The sequence below is a fragment of the Castor canadensis genome, chromosome 13, assembly GCF_047511655.1.
Source record: "Castor canadensis chromosome 13, mCasCan1.hap1v2, whole genome shotgun sequence".
NCBI classification, from domain to species: Eukaryota; Metazoa; Chordata; class Mammalia; order Rodentia; family Castoridae; genus Castor; species Castor canadensis.
Genome location: NC_133398.1, coordinates 26,852,948 through 26,867,191, shown reverse-complemented (window position 1 = coordinate 26,867,191; position 14,244 = coordinate 26,852,948). Strand labels below are relative to the sequence as shown.

The window sequence follows — 14,244 nt, the reverse complement described above, 5'->3', positions numbered from 1 at the left end:
GGACCAGATGTGTTTCAGATTCTGAAATTTTTCAGATTTTGGGCTATTTGCATAGATTTTACCTAATCCAAACATACAAAGTGCATGAAAATCCAGAACTTTTTGAGTTTGATTGTTGATGCTCAAAAAGTTTTAGAGTTCAGATTTGGGGTGTTCAACCTGTTATAAGCTCCTCAAGGGCCAATGAGAACTGGAATAACTTCATCAAAGTCACCCAACCCCTAAACAATGAAGCTGAGACAACCCCAGTCTTTTAATCTCATGCTCCATCATATTACACATCACTGGTTTAATCTCTTCTCTTCACTTCTGGAGATGATTTTCTAAATATTGTCCTAACCAAGGTCAGAAAGCTGCAGTCTGAAATGAACATGAGTGTTGGAGGTATGGTTCAAGTGATGGATGTCTGCCTAGCAAGCTCAAGGCCCTGAATTCAAAACCCAATATTGCCCCCCCAAAAAAACTGAAATAAACATGATCATTTGAGGATTAATAGTGGCAACGATAACATAACAATAACAACCATTAGGCCATAGGCACTGCGCAGAGTGTTTTACAAAACCCTACCTGGTAGATGCGACTGCTATCCCTGATGACAAGGCAGAAAAATGTCAAGTTCAGAAAGGAAAAACTGAGCAACCTGCCTAACACCAAAGCAACCCAACTGGGATCAGAACCCAGATGTGTCTGACCTACAACCCCTGACATGAACCACAGGCACCAACCACCCTTGGGAAGGTGGTGTCACCTTGTTGAGTGTTCTAGTGGCGAGTTAACTGGGTCTGAAGACAGAATTATCTGTGGGATGAGAGGTGAGGGACCAGGACAGCTGAATCTGCCATCTGTCTTCCTGTATGGCTTTGGTGTCCATCTGAACTCAATGGCAGCTCAGTGGGAAGCTGGTTATGACATGTCAGCAGATAGGGCCAGTTGTCTATGCTGGGGCTGATCTCAGAATAACAGGTGTGGCTGCTTTTAAAACCTGTGCACTTAGTGCTTTGCGGATGAATAAACATCTTCAGACTCTACAGTCTCCAGCATGAGATCTTACTGATGCCTTGGTTAATTAAAATCCTTGGGATGAAAAAGCAAGGAAAACAACTTCTGAGCTGGTCCTGAGACAGATATTACTACCAGAGAGAATAGTTTTCCATTTTTATTTATTTATTTCCTTATTTATTTATTTAGTTAGTCCGGGCATATTAATATATTTAGGTAGGCAGAAAAGGGAGGAGAATCCACTCCACTCTGGGAAATCTGAGTAAGAACTAAACAGCAATTTGTGTTGGCCGTGGCAAAGGGGATCTTATTGTTTGTTCATGCGTTCAGCAAACATTCATTATTTGCTTGTTTCATGCCATACGCTGCTTGGTTGTTTGGCCTGATGGGGTACATAAGACCCATTGCCTGCCATCCTTGAGGAGATGAACATATGCATAGTATATCCAAGACAGCAAGTAATGAAAGGTTTAGGGGTTGTATTGCTGTATGAGCAAAGAAAGGTAGTACACAAGGGTGGCTTTGAAACTGAGCCATGATAAGATTTCAACAGAAAGGAAAGACTTAATATGGGATATTAATTTCCTAGGACTACTATAATGCATGGTTACCAACTGGATAGCTTAAAATGATGTATTGTCTCACAGTCCTAGAGGCTAAAAGTATGAAATCAGGTATCAGCGGGGCTGTGTTTCCTCTGAAGGCTCAAGAGAGAATCCTTCCTTGATTCATCCTAGTTTTTGATGACTCCCAGGAGTCCTTGGCACTTCTTGGCATTTGTAGCTTGTAGCAGCCTCAATCCAACATCTGCTTCCTTCTTCTCATGATCTCATTCCCCGTATGAGGGTCTCTGTGCCTTCACTAATGAGAACAGCTCAGTGAATTTAGGGCCCACCCTAATCCAATGTGACCTCATCTTAATTACATCTGCAAAGACCTTAAGTCCCAATAAAGTCACATTCTGAGGTTCCAGGTAGACACTATTCAACCCACTACTTGGAGGAAGGAACAATTTAATACACCACTGAGTTCAGTGGAAAAAAGACCTGATTACAGAATGCCATCTGACCATTCTGGGGGCCTGAGGAGAATAAGAGGCATATTAGAGAAGTTTGTTTTGCAATGGAGGGTATGAACCAAACTGGGGTATATTGTATGCATATATGGAAACGTCAGAATAAAAGCCCTGTACAACTATTATAAACCAATAAAATGCTTTTAAAAAACAGTATGTTCTTGCCAAATTATGGAGGGTTTGGAGACTAATGTAGAAGTTTAAACCTTACTCAGTAGACAGCCATAAGACACCTGTTAAATATGAATTTAGCAAAGACTGAAGCAAGGAATTGGTAGACTTACATCTTTCAGGAACTGTGGACTTTCAAATCAAAGTGAGCCCTGAGACTTTGGTTTCAAGGACAGTATTGGGGATAGGACTTTGGACAAGTTTTCATTTGAACAATGATTTGTTGAACACCTACCAAATGCTAGCAGTGTTTTAAAGTTTGAGGGCAATACTACCATAAGAAGTCAGGCAAGGTTTGTGCACTAAAGGAACTTAAACTTTAATAAGAAGAAAGACAATAAACATTTTCATGAGTGACTCTTAGTTGAATTCATCACCATGGGAATCCTTGTATAGAGAGCTTCACCTATATGTATCTTCCATCCTATACTGAGCCTGGAAAATGGCACATGAGTTAATTTTAGGAATGAAACACCGTTTAACTAAATATTTGTATTGCAATTATGTAGCTGTGTAATCACTGCTACTGGTCTCCAATTGGCATGTGAACTGTTTCTGTTTTCTAATGAGTTGACAAATGCCAAATGTAACACAGCCTTGTAGGTGGGAGTCAAGATGGAAGTTATCTCCTCTAATTTACTTAATCAGGGTCATTTTTTATTCTGGAAAACAAATCTGCAGTTTGACTACCAGTCTTTCTTTTATTCAATGAAATTCTATGGTCCCTTTCCTTTTTGGCTCTCACCAAATACCTTTGCTTATTATCAAGATGATATTAGATGATATCAAGACGATATTAGCCTGACTAATATCAAAACTTACCAGGAGCTTGTTTGCTTGTGTTTGTGTGTATCTATTTGTTGTCTCATTTTAGGATGGTTTTGAAAATAATACTGTTATTTTCTTATGGCATTCTCTAATATTCAACCATTTGTCAGTTATTTGGCCAGCAAAGAGTAGTAAGTAGGACTTTGGTTTGGTCCAGAGAAAAACTCAGTCCTCTGGGATGATAACTTATGTACAAAGTTTGTTGGCATGAAGGACTTTCAAACTTTTCCCTGCTTCATTTACACTTGGTATGTTATGGGAAGAAAACCCATGTATGTTGCCATTCGCCTTTCAGGAATTGATTTTATTTGGTGATTCTGGACTCCACAGTTGTGTAAGTTTAGATGATTTGAGCAGAAGTGACCCTTCTATAGTTACAACTCTGCAGGTTTTGCCACTGAGCTCTGGAGGCAGCTCTGCCTGCACCTCAGGACACAGGTGCTTTGGTGTGGCGTTTCTCTGGGGTCCAGTCTCTTGGGTTTTATATATCTCTGCAGCACCAGGCATCTTTTGAGCAGTAGGAGATGAGAGACACAATCCATCTTGGAGTCAAATTGATGAAGTCATAATATTTTTGCAGCCAGTGCCGGAGGCTGACTCACAATGAGAGTGATTCAGTTCTTGATTTCTTACCCAAGGTAATTTTGAGAGGTGTGAAGTCAAGAAAGACCCACAGTTGTCACTGCTCCTGTAGAAAAAGCCTAAGCACTGAGCTTCTATAGCCAATGCATGACCCAGCCGATACCTGGAAACATTCCAGTCTTTAATATTTTGTCTTTCATTTGCTCCAGGAATGAATAACCTCATTCAGGTGCCTGTCGGTCATTTGCCTACCTGTCAAACTTTATCTCGTTTTGTTTTGGTTTTTCCCAGTCTTAGTTTTGTTTTAGAAAGAAGAAAAAGTTAACTTTTTCCTAAAATTATAATCCTAGTAAAAATCCCAATAAGTAAGCAGTGTGGTCCATTTGTAATGTCTTAGTTTGGAAATGGGAAGTATCGCACTTCATAGCAAGCAAACAGGGAAATGGCCTTTAACAATTCCAGAAAATGCTTGAAAGACATTCAGATAGAAGTGGTTGCCCTCAAAATCTGTAGCTTTGCATGTTTAAAAATATTAAAATAAATACATATATTAAGATTAAAGACTGAATGTTCCCAGAGAGTTCTTAGCAGGGGTGGAGGAGAAGCGCTCAGGACAAAGTCAACTCCATGTTTTCAGGTTACAACTTTGTGCTCAACTAGAGATGGTGACTTTGAGAAAGAAATTCAACTTATTACTTCCCAGTTTTCACATCAACAAACTGAAGAAAATCCTAACAGAGCTTCAAGCATAGTGAGCACTTAATAAATTGTACTTTTGTTTAATTGAATTATTATTTGAACTCCAGGCATTATTCTCAGCACTCATAACTTTGTGTAAAATTCACTTAGATACACATAGTAATATTGAAAACTGCAAATAAAACTACCTAAGGTGGTAAAGGATTTGAAAAGGACACCTATTTTAAAAAGGTCTGAGAGAACCGATTATTTACCATGGAAGTGAAGACTAGAGAGTGACTGAATGACCGTCCTCAAGGTCCTCAAGGCGTCTGGGGCATCATTTCTATGGAAAATTATGCCCAGCCGTTCTCCATCTCAACTGAGGTTGACAGATCCAGGCCAGAGGAACAGAAGAATAAGAAGCAGTAGACATGACAAGATATAAATCAGGAACAAATGTAGAGAGAGCAAGGGGGCGGTGGATTCAAAGAAGGTGCCAGAAGTTCATGTCAGCCTTCTTGGTGAACTCCAGGCCCTAATGTGTGGTCTGGGCTCCTCGTTTAGCCTGCTACCCCCAACCTATGTCCTGGGAACCAGCTTGCTCATTCAGGTCTACCTTATGCAGAGCAGTGTGGTTCATGCTGGGAACTTTATTTAGGACAGTGGTTCTCAAATGGGGTCAATCTTCCTTCCCCTAGGGTGTATTAGTCTGCAAGCAGTTTTGGTCGTCATGATGGTGGAGGAAGGAATGCTAGTGGTGTCCTGGGTGGAGGACAGAGACGCTGATAAACACCATACAATCCACAGGACAGCCCCCACGACGAAGAATTGCCCAGCTCCAAAAATGTCACTCATGCCTCTATTGAGCAACCCTGGGCTAGAAGAATAGAATATTCTAGCACAGGCTCCTTAAGACTCACTAGTTTACGCCAAAGCATTTTTCCTCCGTTTACACCAATCTGTGGAATTGAATGGTTTAGAAGACTGTTAAACATTTGCTATTCTAAGAAAATGTGTGGATTACATTATAATCATGTGTTTCTTAGCTGTCTGCTATACTTTGGTTTAAAAATATTTATATTTCTAAATAAGCAACTGACTCTTTGTATAGGGAAAATAACATATGCATTAGCGCTCTGGGGAGTATGTTGCAGACACCCCCCTCCACGCTTCCTCTGCCCAGCATTTTGCTGGCCAATGAATCACTACATTCAAGGGCTCCCAAGGCAGTGTCTGCCCTGCAGTTAGAACACTGTGGTTGAGACTAAGCCATATAGAGGGTGGGGGAAATTCCCCAGGGTCCAGACACAAGCCAACGGCAAAGGGTAGACTGGAGGAGCTAGTCGCATCAGCACACAAAAGATGTGCCCTAGAAACACTGCCACTCAGTGACTCTGAGAATAAATCATGCTTTCTAGATTTAATAATACACTGCTATTTCTAAATAATATAAGTATATGTTGTGTGTGTCCACTTGTAAACTTTCAGAGTCTTCTGAAATCTAGACACAGCATGAAAACACACGCTATATTTGATTCTTGCATAAATAGCACAGATTTTAATTTTATCCCAGTTATGGATATCTGGCGCGTGCGCTGATACTCTGGGCAGACTGGTGTGAAATTTAATTTGAGCAGTTAAACAAGGGTGAGAGAGTGCAAAATAAACAAGCACACACATTTCCAGCCCTACAGCATTTGGTATGTTACCAGGAAAGGCACCCAAATCCTCTCTCTCCCTCTTCTAGTTTTTTTTTTTTTTTCCCTTGTGAAAATCAGATTACAGATTGTCTGCAAATGAACAAATCTATGTCTCCTGTGTGGCCCCCATTTCCCTCTGGATATGGCCTGCAACCATTTCATTTGTGAGCTCTTTGGAGCTATGATTAGGGATTTCCTTGGTTTGTGGACAAGGAAGAGTCTCCTTGAGAATATCTGCAAAGTAGAAATTGAAATGGGATTAGAAATGCAGCAATAATGGATTTGCATCTCAGCTTTGCCAGCTTCAGTGACTGTGAGAGAGTTACTGGAACACTATTCCTTGTTTTACTTCTAAAAATGGGAGTAACTCTAGCCTCATGGAAGTGTTGGGAGGAAAGTGCCAACACAGTGGAGGCACATATAGTAGGTGCCCAGTTAGTGTCACTTTCCTCTCCCTAGAGACATCTGTAAATCCAACCTCAATAACACTTGCTGAGGAAGAGGGACATGATGATGGTTATTATCCATAATCATAATATCGGTACAAATGGCAGCCACATCCACTCCTGCTTCCTACCTGAATCACCTCCACTCAGGAATTAGTGAGCACATTTCAGCCTACCCCACCTATATATGGGTCCTTTAAGGCTTTTGGTCTTCCAAACACCCACTTGTGCCAGGGGAGTATGTTGGTTTGGGGGTTGGGGAAAAGACAGTGTGCCTGCATGTGCAGTTCACAGACTCAGACTCATGAGCAAACTGAATGGGTGAGTTTCTTATATTCCTGAGGAAGAACATCTACTTACTGTCAGTAAAAATGCCCATCTTTCCATTCAATTTGTTTCCACAGAAGAGCGAGTTGTCCCCATTGAAGTATGCCGTTCCAAACTGTCAAAATACTTGCAGGGAGTAGTTTTCCGCTGTGATAAGTGTACCTTCACCTGCTCCAGTGACGAGAGCCTCCAGCAACACATAGAAAAGCACAATGAACTGAAACCTTACAAATGCCAGCTCTGCTACTATGAGACCAAGCACACAGAGGAACTGGACACTCACCTTCGGGATGAGCATAAGGTACTTACCCAGGACTTCCTGCCTCCCTCCATCCCCTCAGCACTCCCATGGGGAGGGGCCAAGCTAGGAGACAGGTGAATTTAATCCCACCCACTGTGTTCAGGACAAAGACGTGAACCAAAATCATTTTTAAAGCAAAATTTAGTTTTTCTATAATAAAAGAATTATATATAATGTAAGGTCATTTTAGAAAATTATAATATGTAGATGGTAGAGGGGAAATCACCCTTAAGTCTACCACCAAAATCTTTACTACTTGACATTTTTGGTATCTTTCCTATACCTGTTTTCATTTGTTTTTACATGACTTTGTTTATGATGTGCATAAAATCTTGCTTTTTTTTCTGACAGCAGTATATTTCCATCTTATTTTAAATGTGTAATCACAAGGGTTGGCAGATCTTCTGTAGAGGACAGAGAATAAATATTGTAGGCATTGCAGGCCAAATGTGACTTCAGTGGCAATTATTCAAGTTTGGCATTATAGAAAGAAAACAGAGGTAGACAATACATAAATGAACAAACACAGCTGTGTTCCAATAAAACTTTATTTACCAAAAAAGCGACAAGATGTGGGCCCACAGTTGCCAGCCCCTACTCTATCTGATACAAAGGCCTCCATGTCCCTTTACCTTGTGAGGTTGTAAGGTTGTTTTAAATTAACTACAAAGGTTTTCAAAGTCATCACTATGTATATCTAAACCTTTGAGGACTATAGATTATGTTTTATTTGGGGAGAGGAATTGATTTAAAAAAAACAGATTAGTACAAGATATAAAATGGGAAGGCTTGAGGAAAGAATTTTTTTCCAAGGGTTGGTTGCTAACCAGAGGATTGAAGCCACACAGGAGGCATCCTCACTACACAGGGTTTATTTGGCATGTTGCAAACTTACATCATTATTTCTGGTTTCGTGTAGTGTCCCAAGTACAGGAAAAGCCTATCAAAATCCTTTCTAGTTAACTAAGTCAAAAATAGCTATTAGGTCTTCACTTAAGACACAGTGAGAAGCGCTTTTGATATAATTTCCCTTATCCTGGCTTTATATCCTCATCAGCAGAAATAAGGCTTTTCTTTTCTTTTCTGGCTTTACAAATCCAAGTTATAAAGATTTTTGTCAGAATCATCTATCTAAGGGTTAGAATTTTTCTAGGTGGTGTTGAGAGAGGAGGATGAACTTTGTCTTATTTACCATGTGAGATTTTATGTCAACTTTTCTGCTTTGGAGTACATTCGCTTTCTAATGTCTGCCCAGAAGTGAAAGCAGAGAGGGAAAGCCTGAATTGCCTCACTTAGAAACTTGTTTTCTTATTCAGGTTTCCTGAGTATTTCTAACCCAAACTCTAGGGGAAAGCATCATTTATTTCAAACCACAAGTCCTGTGCTTATTCACTTGTGTCTTATTTATGCAACCATCTAATTATTATAATTTCCAAGTCTTCAGGCTGATAACTTGGGGCAGAGCAAATCAGAAAGATCAATTCTTCCCCAATTTGTGACCAAGTAGCTGATAAGTTACTGGGGAAATTGAGAGAGCGGTAGAGACCATACAAATAATGGAACCAGAGGTATCCTGAGCAGTGGGTTGAAGGCTGAAGCTTTGGGATAGGAGCCAGGGAAATGGGTTGTTCAGGAAAGTAGGGTCTCAATTTAGAGTTTTGGGAGCCAAAAAGAAAAAGATCTGCATTTTAATCCTGTCTCCACCATTTTTGTATATGCTTTAGCTAGTTACTTACATTTGTAGGTCTGTCTTCTGATTTGTAAATGTTAGTTGTTAAACTGTTCTCAGAAAGTTTGTAAGATCAAATGAAGTCCTGTATTTCCCCTGCTCTGACACTCAGTATGTTCCACAGAACATTTGTGAATTGAATTGTTTTTAAACAGTCTTTAATGTTATATTTTTACTATGTCATGTTATGTTCTTTAATTTTTTTCTTTCTCATGGTTGACCAGCTCATTAAGTCCAATGAGCATCTAATTGGGGCTAAAGAATTACCACTTTCAGCATTCCTAATGATTTTCATCTTTGTCTCAATTGCTATTAAGTTAATGAGACTCATTTTTATTACTATAGCAGCACTTTCCCTTTCTCATTTTCTATGTTTTTCCTGAGTAATGAGTGTAAAATGCAACTCAAAATTTTGAAGTAATTGTCCAAATGCTATTCTGTAAATAAAGATGGCAGCACGGTTGAAACTAAATTTTCAGCTGGTAGGCAATGACACTAGTTACTAGCCAAAAATGATCACTCATCAGGATGAAAATCTGATTTCAGCATACATGAAAGCAGTATAGAAGTTTGCCAACAATTCAAATACAAAAATTAAGGACTATAAGACAAAAAGGATTTAAAGATGAGAGAATTAGGAAGAAATATAACTGGTTTTATTCACAAACAATGTGATCTTTGTAATTAGAAGATCCTTATAAATTCCCAAAAAAGCTACCAGAACATTAATAAGTTTATCAAGGATGCATAATAAGATTAATGTATAAAAATCATTTATATTCCTATATATTAGACAGATAGGACATATAATGGACAACCTGAAAATAAAATTTTTAAAGATCAATTTCATGTATAATAAAATTAAAAAGAACAAGCTACTTAATAAATTTATCCTAAGTACAAGAACTGTACACTGAAAACTACAAAGTGTTGCTGAAAGAAATAAAAGAATTAAATTGTTGCAATATATACTATGTTCATGGATTAGAAAATTCAATATTGGTAATTCTTCCCAAGCTGATCTACAGCTCCAACACAATATCGAAATCTCAGAAAGATTTTTTTTTTGGAGGGGAGGAAGGTAGAAATTGACAAGCTGATCCTAAAATTGATGTGGAAATGCAGATGACCTAGAAGAACCTAAACAGTATGGAAGAAGAACAAAGTTGACAGACACATCCTTCTCGCTTTCAAAATTTACTAAATAGCTGCAGTAATTAAGAGAGTGTGATACTGACGTAACAGTGGATACATACCTTAATGGAGAAGAGAAATTCCAAACATAGACTATCATGTGTGTCCAACTGATTTTCATCAAAGATGTCAAGGTAATACGGAAATGGTGTTTTTACAAAAAAAAAAAAATAGTGCTAGAAGAACTGGATTTCTACATGAAAATTATGACTTTTGGTCCTTACTGCAGTCTACACAACAATTCAATCAGAACTGATCATAAATGTAGAGCTAAAATGATAAAACTTCTAGAAAAATAGTAGAAAACTGTAATAAGAAGATAGACAACTCAATCTAAAATGAGCAAAAGACTTGAATAGATACTTTACCAAGAGGATATGTTAATGGAAAATAAGCCCAATTATGTTCAACATAATTTACCACTTGAGAAATACATATTAAAACAACAGAAAGAATGGCAAAAATTAAGAATGATGATGATAAGGTGTTGGCAAGGATGTGAAGAAACTGGAATTTTCATACACTGCTGGCGGGAAAGTAAAATGGCATAGCCACTTTGGAGCAATTTGGCACTTTGTTTAAATGTTAAACATAAAATTACTGTCTGACCCAGCAACCCTACTCTAACTTAACATAGATGAATAAACAAAATGTGGTTGTATCCATGCAATGGAAAACTACTCATTAGTAAGAAAGAATGAGCTACTGACATTTAACAGCATGGATGAATCTCAGATTGTGTCGAGTGAACAGAAGCCAAACACAAAAGACTACATATGGTATGATTCTGTTTATATGAAATTTCTAGAAAAGGCAAAACTATAGGGCTAGAAAGCAGTTCAGAGGTTGCCTGGGGCTGAAGGTTGATTGTAAAAGGATGTGAAGGAACTTCTCCAAGTGGTAAAAGTGTCCTTAAACCGACTTGGGTGAAGGTAGCACAAATACATAAATTAACTAAAAATCATTGACCTGTTCAGTTAAAATAGATAAGTTTTATGGTAAGTTATATCTCAATACCCTAAACTCAAACACACAATAAATCTTTAGTTAATGTTAGTTTCCTACAGTCTTTTCTTATAAAGTTTATCCCTGGCAGCCATAGATTGATGGGGTAGTCAAGACCCAAACTAATATATGAACTACCAAAAATAAAATGTGGAATAAACATAGCAGTTGGTTCTAAGCTAAGGCTTACTATTTTTTTTCATAAGACTTTGTGTTGAATGCATTGCTCATTGCATTCATGAATAGCGTTAAGTGATTTTGTACAGTAGAGAGAATCAATAGAAGATACTGTAAGATACCATAGATGTATTTTTTCAGTCTAAGGAGTTCATTAAACAGAGCTGGACATCTGACTTCTGCCTGCCAAGGTTGTAAACCTCAGGAACACCTCTAGAGATGGAGGAGTATATGGTTTGTGGGCTGGACAGAATACTGGTAACAGCAGGAAGGGTCCTTGAAGTCAAATATATCATTCTATTTAAGAACCAGAATGTCAAGTGCACTTGATGTAGGCTGCCATGTTTATCCTCAGAAGCCAGAGTGCAGTAGAGAAGAGATGACAATCAGAACCCTCATTTTATAGGTGACAAACAAAATCCTGTTCTCCTAGACCTTTATCCTTGTGCCAGTGAGCAAGGAATCATGTGTAATCTCCTAGGACCTGAAGTAAACAGTGCAGGGTATTTTATTTTATCATCCTTTGACTCCCTGTCTTTTTTCTGATCTCCCTAGGTTCTCTACAAGGCTATTCTATATTTTATTCTCTCTTTCAGTCTCTCTCCCTACTCTTCCTTTTCCTTCATTCCTTCTCTGTCTCTCTCTCTCTCTCTCTCTCTCTCTCTCACACACACACACACACACACAACACACATGAAATATCTATCAATAATGCCATATATTAACAATTCTGATTAAAGATGAACATTTCTAGAAGCCTTAAAAGTATTGGGAAAAATAAACCTTGCACATCTCACATTTAAAACAAAAGCCACACATAATTTTTTTGGAACAAAATACATATGCAATACCTTGTTAGTGTTCTTTATGGTTTTAAAGTCTCTTTGCTAGTTTAAGGAACATAAAAATATATTATCTCTAACTTAGTTTGCTCATAAAATTGTCATGTTCGGTATATTGAATTTAGAAGGATAGTCTATTCAGACAGTACACACTCACTAATTGAATTTACTTTGAAATGTTTTTAATTTTTTATACAAATGGAGCCTCAGGTGGCTGAACTCTTAAGAACCACGTATCTTTTACTCTTTGCCATTTTGGAGGAAACGGCAGAACAGTCTGAATATGAGGAATCTCGAGCATTTTAGTTCTCCAATAAAATTGTTAGCTTTCTGGATTTGTGAAATCCACAGTGTCAAAAAAGTCACATAGAACATTAGTTTCCAGAAAATGAGAACAAATAAAGCAGAATCTTAGAATCTTTCCCAACTTGAAATCATAAAACACCTTGGGCTACAATTTTTTAATTGCATTTAATTTCTGAACTAAATGATAGCAACTTTAGTTTTATGTGCTCCAAGGAGTTCTGTAAGCAGAAGTTTTCTCTAGAAGTCATGTCATTTCATTGCTGCTTCCTTCCTGTTGTTAGTTTTGCTTTTTGATTTGTCAGCAATAGATCTGTTTCTTTTATGGGCTTGAGGAGACAGAGAAAGCAGAATTAGATGAGTAGGAAGTGTGACCATTTTTCAGAGCGATGAGCCTGGAAGAAGAGCTTTAGACACCATTTATCAAGTAGACATTAGACAAAGATGTTCTTTATCTTCAACCTTTGAAACTGTCCACTCACTTTCCTGCCCAAAACCAAATGCTGTCACTTCCAAGACTCTAGACACTTCTTCTCCCTCTCTTAAGGCACAGTCCTGCCTTTCCTTCTGAAATCTAACAGTGCCTAGTCTGCAGTAGAGGCTTAGGAAATCACTTTTCAAAAGGAAGTTTTAAGCATCCAATTTGTTCAAATAAGAAAATGTGGCAACATCTTTACCTCCACATTTTATGTACAAAAGATTGGCAACTGCTCAATTGGCCTAAAACAAAAGCTCTGAGACTCTTACTGTTGCCTCTCTCCTGTCTTTCTTGAGAACTTGTGTCTGGAGTTAGGCTGAGAGTCTCCAAATGAGTTGACTTAATCTGGTCTTCTCATTCTGACTCAAGAAAATGGTTATGGTCCTTGATTGCTGTGATCCTTTTCTCCTGTTCTTAGAAAGGATTTTATTTTGAAGAAAACTTCTCAGACGATGTCATAACTCTGGGCCATCAGATTTTGTAACAGAACCTTATTGTGACTACGTTCTTCTTTTTTCCTTTGCTCAGCCAGTATAAGAATGGTAGCTTTGACATATTTTGTCAATAATTGTACATTTCTGTGAAGGATTTGTGTCATAATGTCAAAAGCCTGAGTTGTGTCATCTGAAGATGTGAGTCGAAATCCTGACTTTATCACTTACTCGTTTTGTGTTTTGTTTCCCTCATCTCTAAAACATGGAGTATAACACATACTGTGCACAGTAATCTTAAGGGTTAAACAATTAACATAAAAACTACTGCACACATTTTCAGCACATAATAGATATTTGATAAGTATTGAGACAAAATCATTTAGCAAGTGTCCAATTTTAGCCAAATGTGGTAGTACACATCTGTAATTCCAGCTACTTGGGAGGCAGAGAATGGGAGGATCACAGATCAAAGCCAACCCGGGCCCTCCTTACCCAAAAAAAAGTGAGACTCCTATCTCAACAAACAAACTGGCATAGTGGCTTTAGATTGTAATCCCAGCTGCACAGTAGGGATGGGTAGGAGAATTCCAATCCAGGCCTCAGGCAAAAAAAATGAGACCCTATCTTAAAAATAATTAAAGCAAAATGGGCTGGATTTGAGACTCACGTGGTAGAGGGCTTGCCTCACAAGTACAAACCCAATACCACTAAAACAATTAAGTATCAAATTTTATTCTCTCATTAACAAGCAAATCATTTCATGCACTGCAAATATTAGGCAGTATTATGAATTCTTTATACTTTATGATTTCTTACCGGGTTTCATATTACAACTAAATTCAAATGACATTTATTTTGTGTCAACTACATGACTGACCTTACACTCTGCAGTCAGCATATAAAGCTAAATAAGAAATGTTTGATACCCTGGAAGAATTTAATTATTAGCAAGTAGGCAAAACAAACGTCAAG

The 14,244-nt window shown here is 38.1% G+C and overlaps 1 protein-coding gene across 6 annotated transcripts in view; it reads left to right on the top strand.

Annotated features, from left to right (window-relative positions):
• Window positions 1-14,244, top strand: part of Znf462 (zinc finger protein 462) — a 137,494-nt gene that overhangs the window by 107,743 nt on the left and 15,507 nt on the right. For all 6 annotated transcript variants that reach the window (XM_074051319.1, XM_020184359.2, XM_074051322.1 and 3 more), the window contains exon 10: window positions 6,887-7,110. In XM_074051319.1, coding sequence (XP_073907420.1) covers window positions 6,887-7,110 — 224 coding nt within the window. The remainder of the gene's footprint in view (window positions 1-6,886; window positions 7,111-14,244) is intronic.